General features: G+C 37.6%; 1 protein-coding gene across 3 annotated transcripts in view; it reads left to right on the top strand.

The window, feature by feature from the left end:
• Positions 1-21,631, top strand: part of RTN3 (reticulon 3) — a 52,674-nt gene that overhangs the window by 774 nt on the left and 30,269 nt on the right. For 2 of the 3 annotated variants that reach the window (XM_081064443.1, XM_081064442.1), the window contains exon 2: positions 13,452-13,508. The exons of the other annotated variant lie outside the window; for it this stretch is intronic. In XM_081064443.1, the coding sequence (XP_080920569.1) occupies positions 13,452-13,508 (57 nt within the window). The remainder of the gene's footprint in view (positions 1-13,451; positions 13,509-21,631) is intronic. 3 annotated transcript variants of the gene reach the window in all.

Raw genomic sequence — 21,631 nt, 5'->3', positions numbered from 1 at the left:
GTCAGGATTTCGAGGGCATGGTGGTGAAAGGGTTGCGTTGCAGGTTTGCAGACAGGTCTTGACATAATCGGACATTCGTGGTAGTCTTCCAAAAAAAACAAAAGGATGTTTTTGGTTGCCAGTGGGGAAGACGGGGAAGTTTCGTGGAAACATTGAAGCCGTTTTTCTATACTGTTTTCACCTGCCTTTCATTTTTTTGTGGCTGGACTCCCTAAATTTTTCTGCGGCTCCGACGTAGGAGGTGGCGTGACGCGAATACCTCAGGGAAGATTGGGGAGGGAGCTGCCGATGGTCCAAGATGGACCCGTGCCCGCCCGTGCGACGCAGCCTGCTCTTCCCTGGCGCGGCGTGGGGGTGGGGACACGCGATCAGTCGCTTATATCCTAGAAGATAAACAGTCAGGTCCACCCAGCAGCGTGTTTGGGTTTCGTGATTTCCGTGGGCTGTTGCTGATTGCAGTATAACAAAGGGGAGTGTTTACCGCAGAAAAGGGGGAGGGGGAGAAACTCAGACAAAGCGGGGGCTGGTGGGACCCCCTTCTCCTTCCATCTCGGAAAGACGAGGAGGGAAACTGCGGGCCGCTTGTAGTTTCCATTGTATACGCGTCTGCCTGCTGGTGGGGGCGAGCTGGCCGGCGCCCCTCGGGCAGAGATCTGCAGTGCAGATGCCTTCTCGGGGAAAAACAAATGCACCACGAGCAGGTGGTGGTGCTTCTTAAAGGAACTCAGTCTTCGAAGGAAAAAAAAAATCGCTTTTTTGTCAGAGGAAGGGCCATAAGCTGGGGGGGGTACTGATAATTCTGCTCTTTATTTAGTTACCTTAAAGGATTTTGAGGGATTTTAAATGCTTCGTTGTCGCCTTTGCCAGAGTCTTGGGGTTGATCGTTAAAAAGAACACACAATTTCTGATAATTAACTTCGTGTATAGTCTCTACGTGTCTTTCAAACTGGATTTCCCACATCAGAGCTTTGGTACCCGGTTGGGTTTTCCAGTGCGGTTATGGTCGTTTCAGTAGAAACAGTAGCGGAGGAAGCTTTCTGCACGGTCAAGATTGCTGTCCAGATAAAGGAATGAGGCAGCACATTTAGAACCCTTGTTCCTTTGAACAGTGGCGAAGGTCCAGGTGAACAGCAGCTTCCCTACAACTTAGCAACTTGGTGTTTTCGTGTTAATTTCTTGTCATTGCTTACTATTCCGTGGGCCCTTTTGTGCATATCTTTTGATTTTTCTTGATTTACATTTTTTGATTACCTGAAAAATAAAATAGATTCTCTCTGTTAAGCTCTTATCCATTGAAATGTTATATTAGTATTGTCTAAAAATCATTAATACAATTTTGGTGGGCTCAACATAAGATCCTCATTTGCCGCGTCACTATCTGAAGAGTTCAGCTTAAGGTACTGTCATGGGTAGTCACCATTTCACTGCAAAAGCTTCCTTCTTGCAGAATGTTTTCTCCATCTTTCAGGAAATGTCTCAGGCTTCTGTACCACAAAAATAAGATGAACTTTGTTATTCCAAATTTAACTCATTTAAAATGGATACTCAGAAAAAGATAACTACCTTGATTGTTTAAAAATCTATGCAGGTTAATGTCAGCCTTCAGCTTCACATTCTTTCACTAAGCTCTTCTTGGTTTTCGACTTCCAAAAAGCAAAAGAAGAGTAAGTGGTCGCTTGGTGTCCTTCAGCAAACAATTTTGTCTGTCTTGCCTGTCCTGTCCAGTAATGAATGTTAGAAATACTAGTTTCCACCTAAAGGTGGAGAATGCGTGGTGGCACCCTCTGGCCCAGTGCCTGGGGTCCTAGTGCAATGAGCTTGGAGAAAGGAGGTCAGAGGCCAGGACTGGCTTCCCAGCCCAGATTTCTGCCTTGAAAGAAACCAAAGATTTCAAGGCAGAAATGTTGAGGTAAAAGAAACTTACATATTTAGTGTTCTTTTCAGGATGAGTTGCCTTTATTAGATCTCATAGATAGCTACATGTCTATTGTATGAACTTTAAAAGTGCTTTAATAGTTTACTGTTTATAGCTTTCAACATTCTATAACTTGCTAGAACTGTTCTTTATTATTGCTCTGAAAATCATGATGCCAAAATACAGCTGCATTTCTTGTATCTGTTCATGGAAATTAGCTCAAAAGCAAGAACAGCTTGGGCAATTTTAAAAAAAGTGTTTGCTTTAAATAGTTTTTTCCTCACTCACGAAACTTAGTTGTTCTGTGTACTTTTATAGAAACATTTTCATATTTTGTCAACAAGTCAGTGAAATGTAATATAATTTGTGTTTGCAGTCTTAACCCTTAAAAAGGAATCTGAACCACCTGTTCAACAGACATTATAATACAGACATTATCTGTATTTGTGTCAAATAATAAGTGACAGTGTAATATGGTGGTAAACACACAGATTTGAGCGCCAGAGACACCTAGATTTTAGTCTTGACTCTCTTACTAATTTTATGACATAGTGCATGCAAACCCTGAGCCTCAGCAACGTGACCTAGACAAATTTACCCTGCATCCTTAAATCCTAACTTTTATTGAATGTCAATATCTAATATTTGATACATCTATTTGCAGATTACAAACTTTTGCACACAGATTCAAAATAGGAATTGAATTACAAGTGAGAAATCATAATATTCCTCATGATAAAGGAAGATCTTACACCTTTTTCTTTTTTCTAAAAGTGAGTCCGTTTTTTTCAGCTTTTCACCCCTCCCATTAGTGTCTTAAAGCTGCTACCCCTTTCTCTGAGCTGGTTGTTTAAAGAGCTGGTGGTTGGGGGTGGGGAGAGCCAAGGTGTTTCATAAGTGGTTTGACATAACATCAGTATGCTAAAATATTATCTGCATTCTGACCATAATACGTGTAGTTATGGTACATTATGAAACTCCTGTCAGTGGAAGCTAGAGTAAGGAGGAGCCAGCAAGAAGGGTCATGTCAACATAGTTTACAAATGCATGTTGACTTGGATGGTTTTCATTCCCCAGGAATAAAAAGTTTCTTGTAACGCTGTTTTCTTTTAGAGTCAAATTCACAAGTAATTTAAGCACTCTGATCAAACAAACCAGTCTACATTTATTTAACAGGCATACCTTAGCCTGAAGTTGAAATCTCTAGGGGATTGTTTATTAAGTTGCTGCTAAGAGCATCAGTGTTTTTATTTTTATTATTTTAGAGATGGTCTGAAAACAAAATAAAACTAATATAATTGCTTTTATTGTATTTTGTATTGTATTTTGTGGTGAGGAAATTAAATATTTGTCCTAATGTAGGAGTCACCTGTTTGTTTAATCCTGTGTGTGTTTCAAGTACTTGTAAATGAAGTTTGGTAGTGAAGGAATTGGAGGGAAAGGGGAAAGTTAAGGTTTCCAGTTTTGTTTGAGCCAAGAGGTTGTTTGTTCTGAAGAAAGGCACTTCTCTTTAGGCCAGCCGTAACCCTAGAATTAACTATTTTTGTAATTCTGCTGAGAATTACAAAGGCTCCAAATAAATGATTAAGTGCATATTTGTTGTGTGTACTTAGCTTGTAGTTTGTAGTCATCTTTGTTAATGAATTTATATTTGTCTCCTAAAGTGTACAAACTTGTGAAAAATATATAAATTTTATAGTAAAACTTTTTAAATAAAAATTACCAAGGTGATACTGTGTTCATATAATTAACTTATTCAGAAGTTGCCGGGGAAACTGACTTGCCTTTTCTTCTGTTCGTTCATAATAGCTATTCATTCTAGAATTATTAGGGGGGTGTGGGGAGGGAGATGAGGGTAAGGAGGATCAAATATATGGTGGTGGAAGGAGAACTGACTCTGGGTGGTGAACACACAGTGGGATTTATAGATGATGTAATACAGAATTGTACACCTGAAATCTATGTAACTTTACTAACAATTGTCACCCCAATAAATTTTTAAAAAAAAGAAAAGAAAGAAGTATTGTAGATCATTGGGTATGTTATACGTGTTGTAGAAAAAGTGTGTATGCTAAATAGGTTTAGCCATAATCAGTATTACTTGTGATTGTATCACTAAAATTTTTTCCTACATATCTATGACTTATGTGAGACATGTTACTCTGATATTGCAATTTCAGAGAGAATCCCTTTAAATATTGTGTAGGTTTGCATTGTATTTTACATTATTGGGGGAGGTGGATTGTCAGCAGGTAGCCCACACTTGTGGTCTTTTTCTCCCGGTAAGCACATCATCACAACCTAACCAGGAAGGGACATACGCGCTTTTTGACACATTTCTCATTGGCAGCTTGCCCTTGAGGATGTATTGAAGGGTAAACTAATACAGAGCTCCTTTTGTCCTGTTAGCTGAAGGCATTTCAGCAGTGAGTATTGTCTTCATTTTACATAGGAGATAGAAGTATTTAAATTTTATATCTGTACGGTTTAAGTGTGCCTATGCATCCACTTAATTCAGCACGTTTGAGCATACATTAAAGGTCTTTGTTAGGTACTGTGGGAGATAGGAAGGTAATAAAACAGAGCATTCCTCTAAAGCCTATATTCAATAGTAGAAATACTTGCATTATGTTTATCTGTAAGGTAGGCAGTGATAGAAACCTCATTTTACAGATGAGAAATCCAGCTCTGAGAGATTGTGATACATGCCCAAAGGTTTGATGCTGGGAAGTTGAGGGTAAGATAAAACTAAAGGATTGAGGCCCCAGTGTAGTTCCCTTTCAAATATATGCACTGCCTCTCTTTAAAATTTGAAACGTGATAAAAATAGTTCAGTAACCCTCTTGAATTCAGTTATCAGTTTAACTTAAAAGCCTAATTTCTGGTCCCACAGTTTCTAAGCCAGGTGCCTTTTTGCTCCACTGTTCTACAGAAACTTCTCTTGTCAAGTTTCACCAGTTATTTTCCACATTGCTATATCCAGTCATCACGTCTTAGTCCTCGTCTTAAATGCCCTTTCAACATCTTTTGGTACAATTGAAATACCTTTTTCATTCATCTTCCATGCCACCACACTCTCTCACTAGCTGTTCCTCATGTTTCCTTTGCTAGTTCTTTTTATTTTTTTAAATTGAGACATAATTCACGTAACATAAAAGGCACCATATAAAAGTGGTTTTTAGTATATATACGAGATTGTGCAACCATCACTGTCTAATTCCAGAAAATTCTGTCACCCCCAAAAGAAGCCCCATACCTGTTAGCAGTCACTCTCCATTCCTCCCTCCCGCCATCCCTTGGCAAACACTAGTCTACTTTCTGAGTCCGTGGATTTCCTTATCATTGGGATTTTATGTTGCTAATTTTTTTTTTTTTAATCTTCCCAACGTCTAAACTTTAGAGTGCTCCAGGACTTGCTTCTCAGAACTTTCTCTGTTTTCATTTGTCTCATTTATGACATCCATGCTGTGGTTTGAAATACCATCTATAAATTGGTGACTTCCAAATCTTTATCTTCAGCTTCCATGTCGAACAGGCATCTCAAACTTACTATGTCTAAACTGAACTCCTGATCCGTTCCTTTCTCAGTCCTCTCCATCTCAGTAAATGGCCATTCTGTCCATCTTTTTGCCCAAATCAAAAAGCTTGGAGTCATCCTTGACCCCTTTCTTTCCTTCATACAACTACTAGTGAATCCTAATGATTCTACCATCAGAATATAATTCAGTGTCTAACCAATTTTCTCAACTTCATTGCTACCACCCGGTCATAGCTCTCCTGGATTATTGCAGTTGCCTCCTAATATCTCCAGACTATTTCCCTTGTCTCTCTTCAGTCTGTTCTCCGCATAGCAGCTGGTGTAAATCTGTGAAAAACGTAAGTGGGATCATGTCGCTCATGGGCACATGCTCGAGTGGCTTCCCATCACACAGTAACTACCAAAGTCCCTTGGGCTTATGAAGCCCTTTGGTATCTGCCCCAACCTCCATCCTGCTCGCCAGCTTCACACACACTGACCTCCTTGCTGTTCCTCACACCAAGGACACCCCTCTGCCTCAGTCTTACTTGCTGTCACTGCGTAGAATGTTCTCCCCACAGATATCCTCACAGCTCTTCCCTGATCTTTAGGTCTTTGCACAAGAAAAACAAAACCTTATAGGCCTCCTCTGCTTTATTTTTATTAACAGTCTATCATAATCTACGTATTATAATCTATTTTACTAAAATCTGTCTTAATCTATTTTACTATATTTTGTTTATTGTCTGTCTTCCACACTAGAATGTAAGTTCCATCAGAGTGGAGATTTTTCCTATTTGACACACTCTTCTATCCCTAATGCCTGAACAGAACCTGGCATAAAGCAGGCCCTCAGATATTTTTGAGTGAGAGCAGAGACCTTATCATTTTTTGTTCAGCAACAAAAACTAGTTCTTGGCTCATAATAGTTGTTCAGTAAATCTTTATGGAATAAATGGATGGATGAAGAAACTATTCCCAGAAAAGCCTACAAAGTATTACATAAACTTTCACAGGGTTCATGAACTACTATGAAATCTATTCATAAACCTCAGGTGAAAAACATTTGGGTTTTGGAAATCATTATAAATTTTGCAAAAACTTTCCCCGTGAAAATTGACATATTCATTTAGGTACTGAGGAGACAGTTTTCATGTAGGCCTATAGAACTTTAATAAATATATCTCATGATTAAGGTTGATTTCTTTTACTATTATCTTTGCTTTTGGATTAGGTATTTTCCACTAATGCTTTACTCCAGAAAATTGTCTTTTTATAGCCACTTGAATGCCACATTTTGGTGTATTAGAAAGAGACTCATTTCCAATAAGGAGTCAATGGTAGACTAGTTTGATGTGTCAGGACTTTAAAATACGTTAAAATAAGTTTAAGTTCCATCTTACTCCTAACAAAATCTGAGATTTTGATATAATGCATTTTGAACATTATTTGGAGAAAGGTAAGACATTCCTAAAAGTAAGTGCTATTTTAGAAGTTGTGTTATTTAAATATTTTCAACCCATTTCCTACTTACACAGGAAATTTTACAACAAGATTTACATTTTGTTTCTTTCTGTTAGATTTTCTCATTTTGTTTCTTTTGCAACAAGAGTTCTGCTTGTTCTTGCTCTCTGACTAATTAACAGAAGGCAACCTTCTGAGAGGTTGCACTCTAAAACCAACTGAACCACCCGGCCGCCTCTCCGGAAGCTCAGCGATGGTTCACTATCTTCAATCTAGTGGAGGGTGCAACTCACTGGCCCATGTGGGAATCGAACGGAAGCTCAGCGATGGTTCACTATCTTCAATCTAGTGGAGGGTGCAACTCACTGGCCCATGTGGGAATCGAACCAGCAACCTTGTTGTTAAGAGCTCGCGCTCTAACCAACTGAGCCATCCGGCCGCCCATCGGAGTCTATTTTTGAAATAACAGTTTAGAGATCTCTTACACTTTGGTTTTCACCAAACATTTATTAAGCCTCTGTAATGTTCAGGCCTCCATTCTACTGTGGAGAAGGCCTCCAGTGCCTCCTGCTGTGTGCTGGCCATCATATTCTGTGCCTTATGAAAGATACAGGGACTTGGAAGAGGTCCTTAACCCTAAGGTGCTTCCAATCAGGTTGGACTTTATTTCCAACAGCAAATAAAATGAATTTCTTTAACTAGATATTAGATCTTATTTAGATTTATTGGATCCAGAGGACCAAAACATTATTACTGATTGGTCTATTTTTATAGTAGTTATGTAAGCTCTAAATAAAGAAATAAAAACCAACCTGCCAGTTTATGTAGTCTGGGAAGTGCTTAGTGACTTGCTTCCAACGAGTAAGTACAATATGGAAGGGCGGGGAGCAGTGCTCCCATGGAGCCCCCGGCAGACTCCCTCAGACAGGGGATCAAGGTGAACCTCACCAGCGAGAGTGATAGTCATAGATGTACCCTTGATGGGTTACAACTGGAGTGGCCCTTCACCTAAGTATTAATAGTATTCTTCCTCAAAACCCATGGCTCCGGTCTAACCATGAAAAAGACATCAGACAAACCCAAGTTGAAGGGCATTCTGTAAAATACCTGACCAATATTTCTTAAAGCTGTCAAGATCATCAAAAACATGTAAGATGAGAAATTGTCGTAGTCCGAAGGAGACGACATAACAAAATGTGATGTAATATCCTGGGTGGGATTTTGGAACAGAAAAGGGGGCATTAGGGAAAAATTAACAAAATCCAAATGATCTATGAGGTTTAGTTATCAGTAATGTATCAATCTTAGTTTATTAGTTGCTACAAATGTGTTACCATACTAGTATAACATGTTAACACTGGGAGAAACTGAGTGCTGGATATAAAGCAACACTGTATTATCTTTGGGTGTTTTCTGTAAATCTAAATAAAATTTAAAGTTTTTTTTTTTAAAGAAAGAAAGCCTTAGTCATGAAATAGAAATTGCTTTGGTAGAGGCTAGGAGGTCCACTTTCTGTACTTTATTTAGCAATACAATGGAGATCTTAGCCAGCACAAAAAGATAAAAAGAAATAAATGGCATAAAGTTTAGGGGGACAGGGGTCAATCTGCTTATCTCTGGAGCTCTGTTGGGGTAGAGGGCACTAATTGGCTCCATTTAGCAGCTTCTACTGAGATGTGCGTTGCCATCAAAAACTATGATCATGAGAAAGAGTAGAAAGACTGTGTGTGTGGTCTAGCTATAAAGCAAAAAGGGAAACCAAATGAAAAAACTAGTTTGTTTTAATATTACAATATTATAGTAGAAATGATGTCTAAAAGCTGATGAATTTCTAATTTTCATTGTATTTTTTTTATTTTTATTTTTTTATTGTTTTTAACATTGGGGAACAGTGTGTTTCTCCAGGGCCCATCAGCTCCAAGTGGTTGGCCTTCAATCTAATTGTGGAGGGCGCAGCTCAGCTCCATGTCCAGTAGCTGTTTTCAATCTTTAGTTGCAGGGGGCGTAGCTCACTGACCCTTGTGGGAATTGAACTGGCAACCCTGTTCAGAGCTCACGCTCTAACCAACTGAGCCATCCAGCCACCCCCATTATATTAATTTTAGATACAACTTCAAACACTTTTACTTATGTATTGGAAGATGCTTTAATAATCTATAGAAACTACCACAAAGAAAAAAGCTGTGGGCTTAACTATAGAAGTCATTATACAAAGTTGTTCCTGAACGTAACTTGCTTCTTTCTGCGTCTAAAAATAAAGCCCGGATTCTGCTGGTGAAGGACAGTTATCACGAAAAGGAACAATTCATTGAAACAATAGTTTTATTGGGAGTTAGAAAATTTCAAACAATTAGGTATATTTGGTGTATTTTCCCTAGATGTAAACCAAAACTTGAGTCTCACATGCAATCCACAGCTTCTCCCCTTTCCCCTCGCCCAACACAACAGCACAGGCTTGACCTAAATTTGAAGACCTGCACTGATGTGCCTTTTTGCTATTTTTCCTCCTTGTTTTTCCACTTCTAACCCATCCAGTATGCTGCTGGAGGGAAGAGTTAAGAGGTAAGGGGACAGGGTCTTCCTGGTATGATGGAATTTTAAACTCTAAACTTGACTAGTAAATTTTCAGGTAAGTAGCCCATACATTTCAAATCAGCAATAGAAGGACAGGTGATCTGACTGTCCTTATATGTGATACAGTAAGTGATACAGTAGGAAAGGCACAGGATTTCAGGCAAGTTCGGGGTTAAATCTTGATTCTGACACACATAAGCTTCAGGGTTGCTTGGTTGGTTTTTTTCAATGGGAATTGTAAGGATTTAATTTAATATGTAGTATATAAATGTTCAGGACTCTAAGTAAATGGAAGCTCTGTTTTCAAAGAGGCAAGATTTTTTTTTGGTCGTTTTGACAGCTTGTTGCAGCTTAAAGTATTATAAGGATTAAAAATTAAGTTGTGTGACGACCAATAAGATTATTCACTAAATAGTTTTTTTGAGAGACCTGCTAAAGATCCCATTGTAAGTGCCCTCTAAGATAGCTAACTCATTCCATGTAGGTGGGGGGAATAGGTATGTGTTAAGTATAAGAAAAACGTTCATGAAAGAAAATTTAAGAAAACCAAAACATAAAATTAAAAATCAATGAGTAGTTCCACCCAGTTAACATTCTCATATATATCCTTTCAGTTTATAACAAGAAATTAGCTCTTTTTTGAAATGTTCATTATTTTAAAAAACTCAAACACAGAAAAGCAACAAAAAAAAACCTCATAATTCCTCAGAGAGTAAATATGATCTCATTCTTCTTAGATGAGTTTGTATTTTTTACCAAAATGGGATTACATTATTTAAGTTACTTTTGGAGTGTTCTTTTTTATTCAGTGTGCTGTCAATGTCTTTTAATGTCAATCAATTCTCATCTACAACACAATTTTTAATGAACAGAGTCCCATTTTAAGGATATAGGAAAACTTATTTAACTGGCTCCTCATTGACCTTTGTTAAGTTTCCTTAAAAATATATTATTTGTGATATACAATATTATAGCTACATATTTGCACAGATGACAGGTTATTTCTTGGAATTAGATTTTCAGCAGGTCCACTTGTACCTTTTTATCCAGTCTAGCAACTTCCTGGTCCTTGTTCTCTCAAATATCCCTTTTTTATCTATCTTCAGACTTTCTCTACTTGCTCTTTCCCTTTTCTTTATCAATATGCTTAAGTCATTTCCATTCCTAAAAGTCTTTTCTTCAACTCTGCCTCTCCCTTTAGCTGCTGCCAGATTTTATTCCTTCACTTTGTCACCCATCCTGCTTTTAAAAGTTCCATTCACTACTCAGTCCTGTGCCTGGCCCCTCCCCACCACTCTAGCTGTGGAGTTATAGGGGCTAAATTACTTGATTACTTCATTGCAGTCACCCATTTCAAAGTCTTGACCACTCACTGGCTTTTGACTGTGTTAATCATTCTCTAAAGTGTTCTCCAAGTGACACCATTTTCAATTGGTGTAATGACTCCTTTCTGTCTCCTTCACAAGTTCTTTTTTTTTTCTTGTGCCTGTTTAAATATTCGTGTATCTCGAGTCCATTGTAAAACCTCTCTGATTCTCCCTGAACACATTCATTTACTCCAGTGGTGTCAATTCTCATCCAAATATTAACTCCCATGTATTTATCTATAGCCTTTACCTCTGTCCCTGATCCTGTCCATGGTGGTGAACAGTTTCCACTTAGCTATGCCTTAGATGACTTATTTTTTAGTGAAAGTTAATATAAGGAATTCCTTCTCTGTTTATACCTCATCAGTGGCATTTCATTTAGTTCTTTAGTCCTTTGACTGCTCCAGTCTCCAACGTCCAAATGATTCCAAGTTCTGCCCATTGTGTCTCGTCAAATCTATCCTCTCATTCCCATCCTCACTGCCTTAATTCAAGCCCTCATGTCTTTCCAAAATTAAGTCCTTGTTCTACACTGCTACCAATTCTTCAAATACATGTGATATTGTCACTCCCTTACCTTAAAACTTTTTGTCATTCCTCATTTCACATAGAATAGAACCCAACTTTCATTACATAACAGTTAAAGCCATTTAGAATGGCCTGTTACTCCTCTGCTGCAGAATGCCTTCTCCTGCCTCATTCACCTGTCCGACCAAGTTTGCCATCTCTCCTGTAGTTTACCCTAGTGACTGCCTGTGCTGCGTTCCCACAACGCCTCCAGTTTTACTAGTTTGAATTTTTTAGTTAACTTGTCATCTCTGTATTACAGTGCCTGGACCTGGCTACTTAAACATGATGTTTGTTTTGATTAATAGCATTTGAGAATTAAGGTCATCGTTCTTGGGTTCAGTTCCCTGTAGCTTAAATATGGAGTATGAGTACAGTGTTGTTTTGTAAGTTAGGAGATCTCATGCAATATTGTTGCAAATTATCTCTGGTTATCTGTGTTCTTTATCAGAATAGTTGCTATGCGCAAAAATTTGTGTGTTGAAATTTTCCATTTGGAGGAGTTGTTAGGTGGAGGTGAAAAGGCAAGTTCATAGGCTTTTTTTGGCATTGGGGCTTACTTAGCATTTGGTTTTTCAAGTTTATTCAGACGTAAACTCATCAGTTGGCAGAGGTTTAATGCTGAAGGTAAATACATATAGGAGTGAATCCATCTGGAAACATTAAAGAAATAGATAGAAATGCTTGTTTTAAAAAAGAAAAGGCGATTTGTAGGAGTAAATGTGATGCTTCATTTTAAGATAATTAAAAAGCAGTGGATTTTTAAATTCTGGTTTTGAGTTACTGAATTACTGCTTATTGCCTACTAAATTCTGCCATGGTGTTAATATGCTCCATATGTGTTCACTGAATAATTTTCTTAAATTAGTACTTAGAGAGACAGCTATGGCCCAATCCTTAAAAGTAATCTCATTTTAATATAAATACTTAACAAAAACATTTTATAACTGCAAGAAAAAAGGTGTTAACAAGATCAGCATACTTAGGAGTGTTTTTGGAGGGTGTTTTTCACATGCTATTCTTATTAATTTTTCAACATTTTTACCAAAAAGATAATTTATATTCTTAGTTTGTCTGATTTCTTTTGTTTTAAGAGCCAAAAGTTGTAGTGAAAAGTAAACCTCTCTCCCTCCCAGACCGCCAAAGGTTGTAGTGAAAAGTAAACCTCTCTCCCTCCCAGACCGCGAAGTCCCTTCTGTTGCCAGTTAACAGAATGGGGCATACTGTATGCACTTCTGCACTTCCCTTTTCTTAATTTAATGTATCAACTATATCAACATACATAGCTGTACCTCATTCTTTTTCATAGCAGCAAGTATGCCATTGTTTGGATGTAACTATTTGGTTGATGGTCATTTAGATTATTTCTAGTACTTACAACCAGTGCTCTTGTGAACGTCCTCACACAGGTCTTTGCACTGTTTGCAAAGACACCTGTAGGTTAAATTCCTGCAAGTGTAACTACTGAGTTAAAGAATGTGTGTGAGGGGGGTAAGGGTGGGGGGGAGGTATGTGCATTTAAAACTTTGATACATATTGCCAAATTTAGAGGAGTGTAATTTTAGAAGATGAAGATTTCTCATGTAGTCCTATTTTCCCAAGTATTCAGAGCCAACTTCGCATATTTGCCAACTATATATGTTTAAATGCTCATATTTTAGTGACTCACTCCACAAAATGCGGTTGAAAATGGTTAAAAGCAACTATCAATGAGTATTTAGATTCCTATTTTTCCTTTCCGACACGGTTTTGCAAGGGAGCATCAGCTTGAGGTTATACTTGTTTAAAAATGCTAGGGGTTCCTCTTTTCTTCCTTTGAAGGTGAGAATATGTGACCCTAAAAAATGGATTACCTTTAGAAATGCATCTCAAAATGAAGTAAGGTTTTACTTCCAGGTGAGTGAAAACAGTAATTGGAAATAAAGACTTGGGTTTTCTCCTCTTGTTTAAACCCAATGAAATTATGGTGCTTGGCCAAAATAAAATAAAATAAAAGTTAAAATTCCTGTGTGAGGTTGTCATTCTCACGCTGTATATTTTCTTTCAGATTCCTTTGTTTCTTCCTCTTCCTCTCAGCCTGTATCTCTATTTTCGACCTCACAAGGCAAGTCCGTCATTTTTTTATGTGCATTAATAAAAGAAAAATGTTGAGAAAGAGGCTGTAACTGGGGATATGAGACCCAAGTTTTCTATTGCCCCTAAATCCCTTAAAATACAAACCAATTACAAGGCAGTCCTTTATATTTAGCAATATCCAATGGATTTCCTGTAAAGGTTAGTAAAATAGAATGGCACTAGGTGGGCCCTTTGACATAGCATTAGCTTGAGATGGAGTTTTGAGTATGATTTCCCCCAGTTTTTTAATTCCTTGAACATCTTAACTTTTCCCAGTTTTTTTATTTCTTTAACATCTTACCTTTTTTTCTCTTTGAGTATTTCTTAAGAATTAAAAACTCACCCACAGAATTTGGAACAGATAGAACTGTAGCTCAGAAAACATCCCACCCCTAGAATGCATTATAACTTACTGCTTTGCAGTTAGGTAACTGGTTTGGGAAAACAGTGCCAAAGTGTGCTTGCACTGGACTGCACACTGGTGTACCAGCTTAGCTAGAGTACTTCAATGTGAACTTCTGTGAAATGTGTCCCAAGAGCCAGGCTAATTCCAAATCGCCTAGGAACATTGAACAAGTCAGTTGACTTTTTGGCAAGCGAGGCTTGTTTTTCTACAGATTAAGCTGTGGCTTTGTTTTTTTTTCCATCTGCCAACCAGTGAGGAAAGGAGTCAGAGTGTGATCGCTCTAGGTTTGTGAAGGTAGCACTGCCAGGAAGCTGGAAGAGAGTGCTGTGTGTGCTTCGTTGATTTGCACTAATACGAAAGTGCTGTTTCATTTGTGCTGTTGTATTCGACCTCAGATGTAGGTTAATGGAAAACCCTTATTTTATAAAAGGTAATTACACTCATTAGATAGGTCTAAGAAGCCCTGTGCAACCAGTTTATTGTCTGGTATTGTTTGATTCCCAGCTGAATCCTCTAGATGCAAAGTCTAGATGCTGGTTTGTTAGGAGGACTTTGACCTTATAAGAATAAAAACATAATGGGATAAAATGAACATGGTGAAATTTTTGCCAGGATTAGTCTGCTTCTTAGGAAACGTGATAGATAATTTGTTGCTTTTAATTCAGGCTGCTTGCATTGGAGACCCCAATCCCTGTATAGCTGTGTGAACCTGAATATCTTGTGGGTCAAATCATGACCTTTGAAATTTACTTGTTTATATTAAAAGATAGGTATTTTGTGAGTGTTAGAGAGCAACTCAAACCTACAAAGTGATTCTTGACATCTGGAACTGGATTGGGTTAGTGCCAGTTGGGATGAGATTTTTAAGGGTTTTTTTTCCCCTCATTAGAAATTTAATAATTGAGGCAACTAGGTATTACATTTATTCTACTCCAGAAGAGAAACCGGTAAAAATTCAGTGTAAATAGAATAAATAATTATATTTTCTCTGTTGTAAATATTTCAGATCTTTTAAAATACATCCTTCATAGTTACAACTTCCAGTCACTTTTCTCATGTAGAAGAGGTAATTGATATCCTAAATAGTGTAACAGTGCAACCCATGCACAACATACCTAATGTATGGAATGTTGAGGAGATAACTTTTAATCCCTGTTAGGAAAAATTACACGTACACTCAAGTAGAATGGAGGTAAATAAAAAGGATTTGTTAAATTAAAAACTAATGTTTAAGTAGGCTTCAGTGTCACAGTATGAGAGTTTGTAAAAGAAAATAGATTTGTCATTCTTCCTTTTAGCTTACAGAGAGTTATTTTGACCAGTTCAGACTCAGGATAGTGCCATTGCTAAAGGGTGTTGTAAAGAGGCGGTTTAAAGCATCATATCCCCGAAGGTGTTCCAGTGTAGCCTCTTACAGCATTACACACACACACAATGGAAAAGAACGTAGTTGGTGCCCTACTTCGTTGGCAGACCTAGAACCTGTTCAGTTTGAGGTAACACCTTGGCAAGAGATTAGGTGTGTTCCAGGGTAGCCAAGGCTTGTGCTTCTAGTCTGCCTAATACAAATAAGGGAAGAGGAAGTTGTTGGTGTACTTGATTAACTGAATTAAAACCCCTGGGGAGAACAACTAGGCCTTTCAGAGTGACTGCTGCCACGAACAGGGACCTCAAGTCCGTAGCTGGCACTAACCCAACTAAATAACCTGTCTTTGGCTTCCGTGTCCTTTAGCCATTTAGCCTTGGAGAATTGTGCTTTATTTTTATATATCTAAGCCATACTAAGCAATATGTAGCAATAATTAAATGGGACATTTTCATATTTAAGAATGACATTATTTATCCTGAAATATAGACTGATTATTGAGCTTCAGGGAGATGCATGTACCAAAAACTGTTATTACTTCGCACTGAGTAGAGAAAGGCAGTTAAATATTTCAAAATGAAATTATGTGATATTTATTAAATTGTACTACTTTGAGGTATACAGCTTCTTAAGCTAGCAGGTTACAGTTTTTGAAAGCCAGTGAGTAGATTTGTGCTGAGAATGACAATGGAATAGTCAGTTGTACTCCTTTGCAGTCTCGTTAAAGATTTAAATTTCAGCCTAATCCCTGAGCATTTCTTTTTTTTTTTTTTATCCCTGAGCATTTCAAAATAGGGGAGTAAATTTCAATGTTTTCCTGTACTGTAAAATACAGATATTAACAGAGGTATAGATGTAGTATGTGGCTAATTTTTATTGAGCTTTTACGATGCTCAGTACTTTATATGAATCATTTTACTTAGCCAATTTTATTGAGGAAAGGTACTAGCTCTTTTACCAATTGAAACGAGTTTAAAATGGTGAAATAACTTGGTCAGTGTCACACTGTAAGTGACAAACCTAGGAATTTAAGCCCCGTGCTCATAACCACTGTCTACTGTAAAAGATGATACCGTGTGTTAGTTGTATTTTAGGGTTTACAGGTATGTGTGGAGATGTCGTTTTCAGGTTAATGTTACAATCATGTAGCATAGGCAGAAATTACTGTTTTTAACTATATTGTTGCTATTAGTTATGTAATACAGTGGCGTCTGGGAGAGGTACTACCTCCACCAGGCACAAAATAAAAGTGAAATTTGGTTTCTACTTTGGAAACCTTTGGTAAAAGTGTAGGATGGAAAATACATTGGGGGTGGGGAGTAGATGAAAATAAGATTGGAGAGGGTCCATCCACTCTGCAGAATTGGAAGCACACTGGCAGTAAGGACCATTTGCATTCAATTTGAGCGACGCAGTAGGCATCTGGAATAGGAAGTTAAACACTGAACTTTGGGGCAAGCATTGAGGAAAAATATTTGCCAGTTACAGCCTCTTTTTGAAACAAAAGTAAAACATTTTTCTTTGTCCAAAAGAGACTTTTTGTTTAGGATCTAGCTTGGCTGCAAAGTGTCTGCTGGCTAACTTCCTATTTTGATGCTGTGGCTGAAAGTTGCTGATATTGTTTTGCACGATAATTTGTCTTGTTTTGTGAACATGAGAAAATTCAAGTGTAGGAAAACCTATACCTGAATATTTCAAGCCTCCCTTGTATGAATATGCATAGTATGTATGTATGTGAAAAAGTAATTTAGTGGCTACTACGGGCTAGCAGCCTTTCTTCACTGATGTGTATGGTTTTTCCATGTTACAGGTATCCTTTTAATTAATAGTAATGAATTTCCTAAGTGAGGGGGGCAAGTAACTAAATGGTAACTGTAACAGAATTCTAAGCTATTCACTCTTTTTGGGAGGAACTCTAATATAGGATATAAGATTACTTATTGCTTACTTGTTCTAGATAACTATGTTTTCAGTAATTAAGTTATAAAGACTTGAAAAAAAGAGTTATAAAGATTTGAATAAAAAAGTGCTAGATCGAAAAAAAAAAAAGTGCTAGATCGGGACGGCCGGTTAGCTCAGTTGGTTAGAGCGCAGTGCTCTTACTAGGTTGCCGGTTTGATCCCCACGTGGGCCACCGTGAGCTGTGCTCTCCACAACTAGATTGAAACAACTACTTGACTTAGAGCAGATGGGTCCTGGAAAAACACACTTAAGTAAATATTTAAAAAAAAGAAAAGTACTAGATCTTCTAAAAGAGTTTGGAGAATAAGAAAGAAAAGATATTTGAAGGACAAACAGTATATGAACGTTATTTTTCAGTTTGAATGTATTTACTTGATATGTATAGAGCATTTGCGAGTTTTTTCCTGTTATTTTTAACTCTCCACCTTGTTCTGTGAGATTAAGTACTCGGGGCATAGAATTAGTATATAGACCTATTCAAAGCAAACTCAGAGGACCACTGATGACCCGTGCCCTCCTGATTGGCACAGTGCGCTCCTGGACAGAGACGATCTATGGTGAGGAATGAGCGTATCCGTCTCATCTGTGGGGTGTTTACAGGACTAGAGTTCTGAAGTACGGCTCGATTTCTCTATTCTTCTAAAACTAATCAAATATTCGTGGTAACAGTGTGGTTCTCAGACCAGGTTCATTACCTGGGAAACTGGTGATGCAGATTCCTGAGCTCCATTCTCAGGAAATTCTGAGCCAGTAAGTCCATGAAGTACTAGTAGTTGCTCAAAAGTTTGAAAGGGAATGGTGCCAAAGGCTACCGTGTTTCCCCGAAAATAAGACCTAGCCGGACAGTGAGCTCTAATGAGTCTTTTGGAGCAAAAATTAATATAAGAGCCGGTCTTATTTTACTATCATATAATACTGGGTCTTATATTAATTTTTGCTCCAAAAGACTCATTAGAGCTCATTGTCCGGCTAGGTCTTATTTTCGGGGGAACAGTATTTTTGCGCTAGATTGTTGAATTGTTCAGCTGGTTGTACATTGAACTCAAATATACTTTGACCTTGATAGTAGTATAGATGATTTGCTGAAACATTTTGTTCGGGAATGTTCTTTTATCTTTCAACATTGCTTAGAATTTTTTGTGTATTGGGCTGCTTCAGTGTCTGATCCGTATAGGTAGAGCCTAGCACAAGTCTTGGAATGTCATAGGCATTTGGTTTGTTCTAACTGATTCAGAAGTCGCATCACCCACAATTTTGAATTAGATGAAAGCTTTTTAAATTCCTTTTATTTGTGAATGGTCAGAGGGGAGGTGTCTAAAACTCTGAATGAGGATTTTCTGTGTTATATACCCGGTGAAGGTAATTATGATTTGACAATGTGTCTTTTTTTGGGGGGCGGGGGGAATGTGGTGTTTGGGGACATTTATTGAGGATTTACTAAGTGCCAGATACTGTTCCAAGCACTTAATGTGTATTAAATCATTTAATCCTCACAGCAGTTATCAAATTAGGTGCTTTAGTAACCCCAGTTTTTTTATGAGATTAGCAACTTGCCAGGGCCACATGATTAATAAGTGAGATGAAAGGATTTTGCATCTTTTAATTGGAATTTTGGCTTGGGAGTGGTCTAGAAATTCAGACTATGACTGCCAACTTAATTTCCCAGTCTTATTTCAGAAAATACACTTGAATAGAGACTTGTAAGGATTTCGAGTTTAAGAAGATATGGGTAAGCAAGGAGCTCAGCACTGGATAAATTTGGAGACATTCTGTGACCTTCATAGGGTTGTGACCTTTTTCACCTCTTACCATATATTGATTCCTCTTTTAACGAATCTATTAGGTGTAACCCGTTTGTTAATAATTAGAGTAATGCCATATTAAGTGATTAGAATTCTTGAAAATGAATGCGTACATTAAATGCCATGATATAATAGCAAATAGCTAATCTAGAAAATATTCTTTGTGAGGGGACTTTTTTTGACAGACATTTGTTTTTAATAATGTTGAAAGTCTCTTGTAGTGCATGTGAAGGGTTGAATCTTTTGAAAGAGGAAAGGGTAGTGGACATTTTTTTGAGATGTAAAGTAATCCAGAGTAATTTCATCAGGCAGTTTTATAGTATATGGTATGTTAAAAACTAGCAATCTTCCCACTCGCTGCGGTTTTGTGCCATTTTGCCAGGTACAGACTCGACAACACCGATGACTATTAAGTGCCGTGCGGACTGATCGGAAGGGCCTTTGCTTATGGGAGCTGTGCTAGAGGCTTATTACATTCTGATCCTTGTTCTAGTGCATGTTTTCATGCTTTTATAAACTCTTTACTTCCAGCCCAGTTTTTTCCATTGTCTTGGTACAAGTCAGCTCTGTCCAAGTTTGTTAGTGTTTTAACCAGCCAGAGAAACTTCTTTTTATTTGCTGAAATTCTAAACAAAGTAATTAGAATTAAAGCACGCTGAGGATGTTAATTTATTTTGCTACGTGTAGGAAAGCTTGATTGACAATCGTGAGAGCTGGCACCTGCCTCTCAGTCACTGAGGAATGAATGCAGCGTCGCACTGTTTACCCCCAAAGCTTGCCCCCCAGAAAACACTATCCGCCCTAGATATTATATCACAAAATTATCATTAGGGGACATGATTAAAGTTATTTTTGTATCTATAATCATTGTCAGAATAAAGAATCTTTAGTTAAAACGTTTGAAGTCTGTCAGGCAGTCATGGCATTCAGTATAGGACTTGTTGGTATTGTGAGAACAAGATTTGTGACCTAATCTTCTAGCTTCACCTCAGATTATTATACACCTGACTCAAAACTTTTGCAGTATAAAGAGATCAAGGAAGATAGGAGAGAAGCAAGGCTTGGAAAACTGACAAGTTTGTGTGCTGACAAAGCATAGAATGTTTCTACCATGTGCCCCCCACCCCGCCCCCCCAGTAATGCGTGGACTCTGACGAGCATTCAGTGTTGGCTGCTTCCCTTTTCATTTATTCAAGCCCACAACCACATCTTCCTCGTTTTACTTACTGGTTTTGTATATCGTCTGTCTCCCACTCTTATTGTAAGCTCCAAAGGCAAGGATATCTTCTGTTTGGTTCACTGCTTTGAACCTGGTTTCTAAAACAATTTCTGGCACATGTGAGGCACTCAATAAATACTTGTTGAACTATTACTAATTTATTTTGCCCACTTTGGCTTGTAAAATGACAGGTATGAATCATCTGAAATCTCAGTCTCTGAGCATTCGTTGGGGTGGAATCAGTTCTGCTTACCTCAGAATTCCATTCCTGTTTGAAGGGAGGGGTTCCCAGACAGTTTTGCCTTAATCCAGATTTAGTCCATTGAATGCTTCCTGGTAGAAATAGTAACCAGTAAGTTCAGTAACAATACATACCGTATTTTGCTGTGTATGATGCATACCCACATTTTCGACCCAGACTTTCAGGGGGGAAAAAAATCTTTCGTTTTAATTTTTTAATTAAAATTTTTATTTGTTTACATTTAGGTACTTGTTTTCTGTATTATAAAGGAATTTTAGCATTTTTTAAAAACATTATGGTACAAGAAATTTTATGTAGCAAATAATTACAAAACACAAGACTAGATAAGGTACAAGAAACTATATACCGGTAACAAATTTATGACATTTATGCACTATGGAAGGCCAAGAACTCTTCCTCGTTGCAAATTCGTCACAAGTTCAACAAAACTGATGATTGTATTCCAGGGTATTATTTTGCATACGGATATCGTTATTGATTTCTAGAATTACACTTTTAATTTCATAAACATAAATAAAAGAATTAAAAACATTTATACAGACATGGAATTAGTACTACCCATGTATAGTGCGCACTCTTATTTTCCCCTCACAAATTTGAGTCAAAACTGTGCATTATCCACAGCAAAATACGGTAGCTCAGATTGTGGAATATTTCTAATTTAAATGTAGCCTACAGTTCTGTCAGGGTTTTGAGCCTTTTAACGTACAGTGCTGAGCTTCATTTATAGTATATCCTTAATCCAGTCTTGCTGAGTATCCATACTACATGATACATGTGACCGTGTTTACTACATTAGAACTCAATATGAATCACAGCTTCCTTCAAATATTTTCTGTCCCACTAATGCTGTTTGTACCACCAAACTTTTTCCCCTCAGTTTGTAAAGACTTCCCCCACCCCACACCCAGATCACAGTTACACTATTCTAAAGGTTCAATCCTATGACATCAAATTGCAGTGATGTGTTTAAATAGAGGAACTTTTTCTGGCATTTGGAAACATTTTTATAATAGTGGAATTCATTGCAGTAAGAGATTCTTATTTCTGTTCATCTTTACAAAATGATTTTGAATAAAGTCATAATTTTGCTTT

The sequence above is a fragment of the Rhinolophus hipposideros genome (genome assembly GCF_964194185.1).
Source record: "Rhinolophus hipposideros genome assembly, chromosome: 10".
NCBI classification, from domain to species: Eukaryota; Metazoa; Chordata; class Mammalia; order Chiroptera; family Rhinolophidae; genus Rhinolophus; species Rhinolophus hipposideros.
This window is presented reverse-complemented; position numbering and strand designations above follow the sequence as displayed.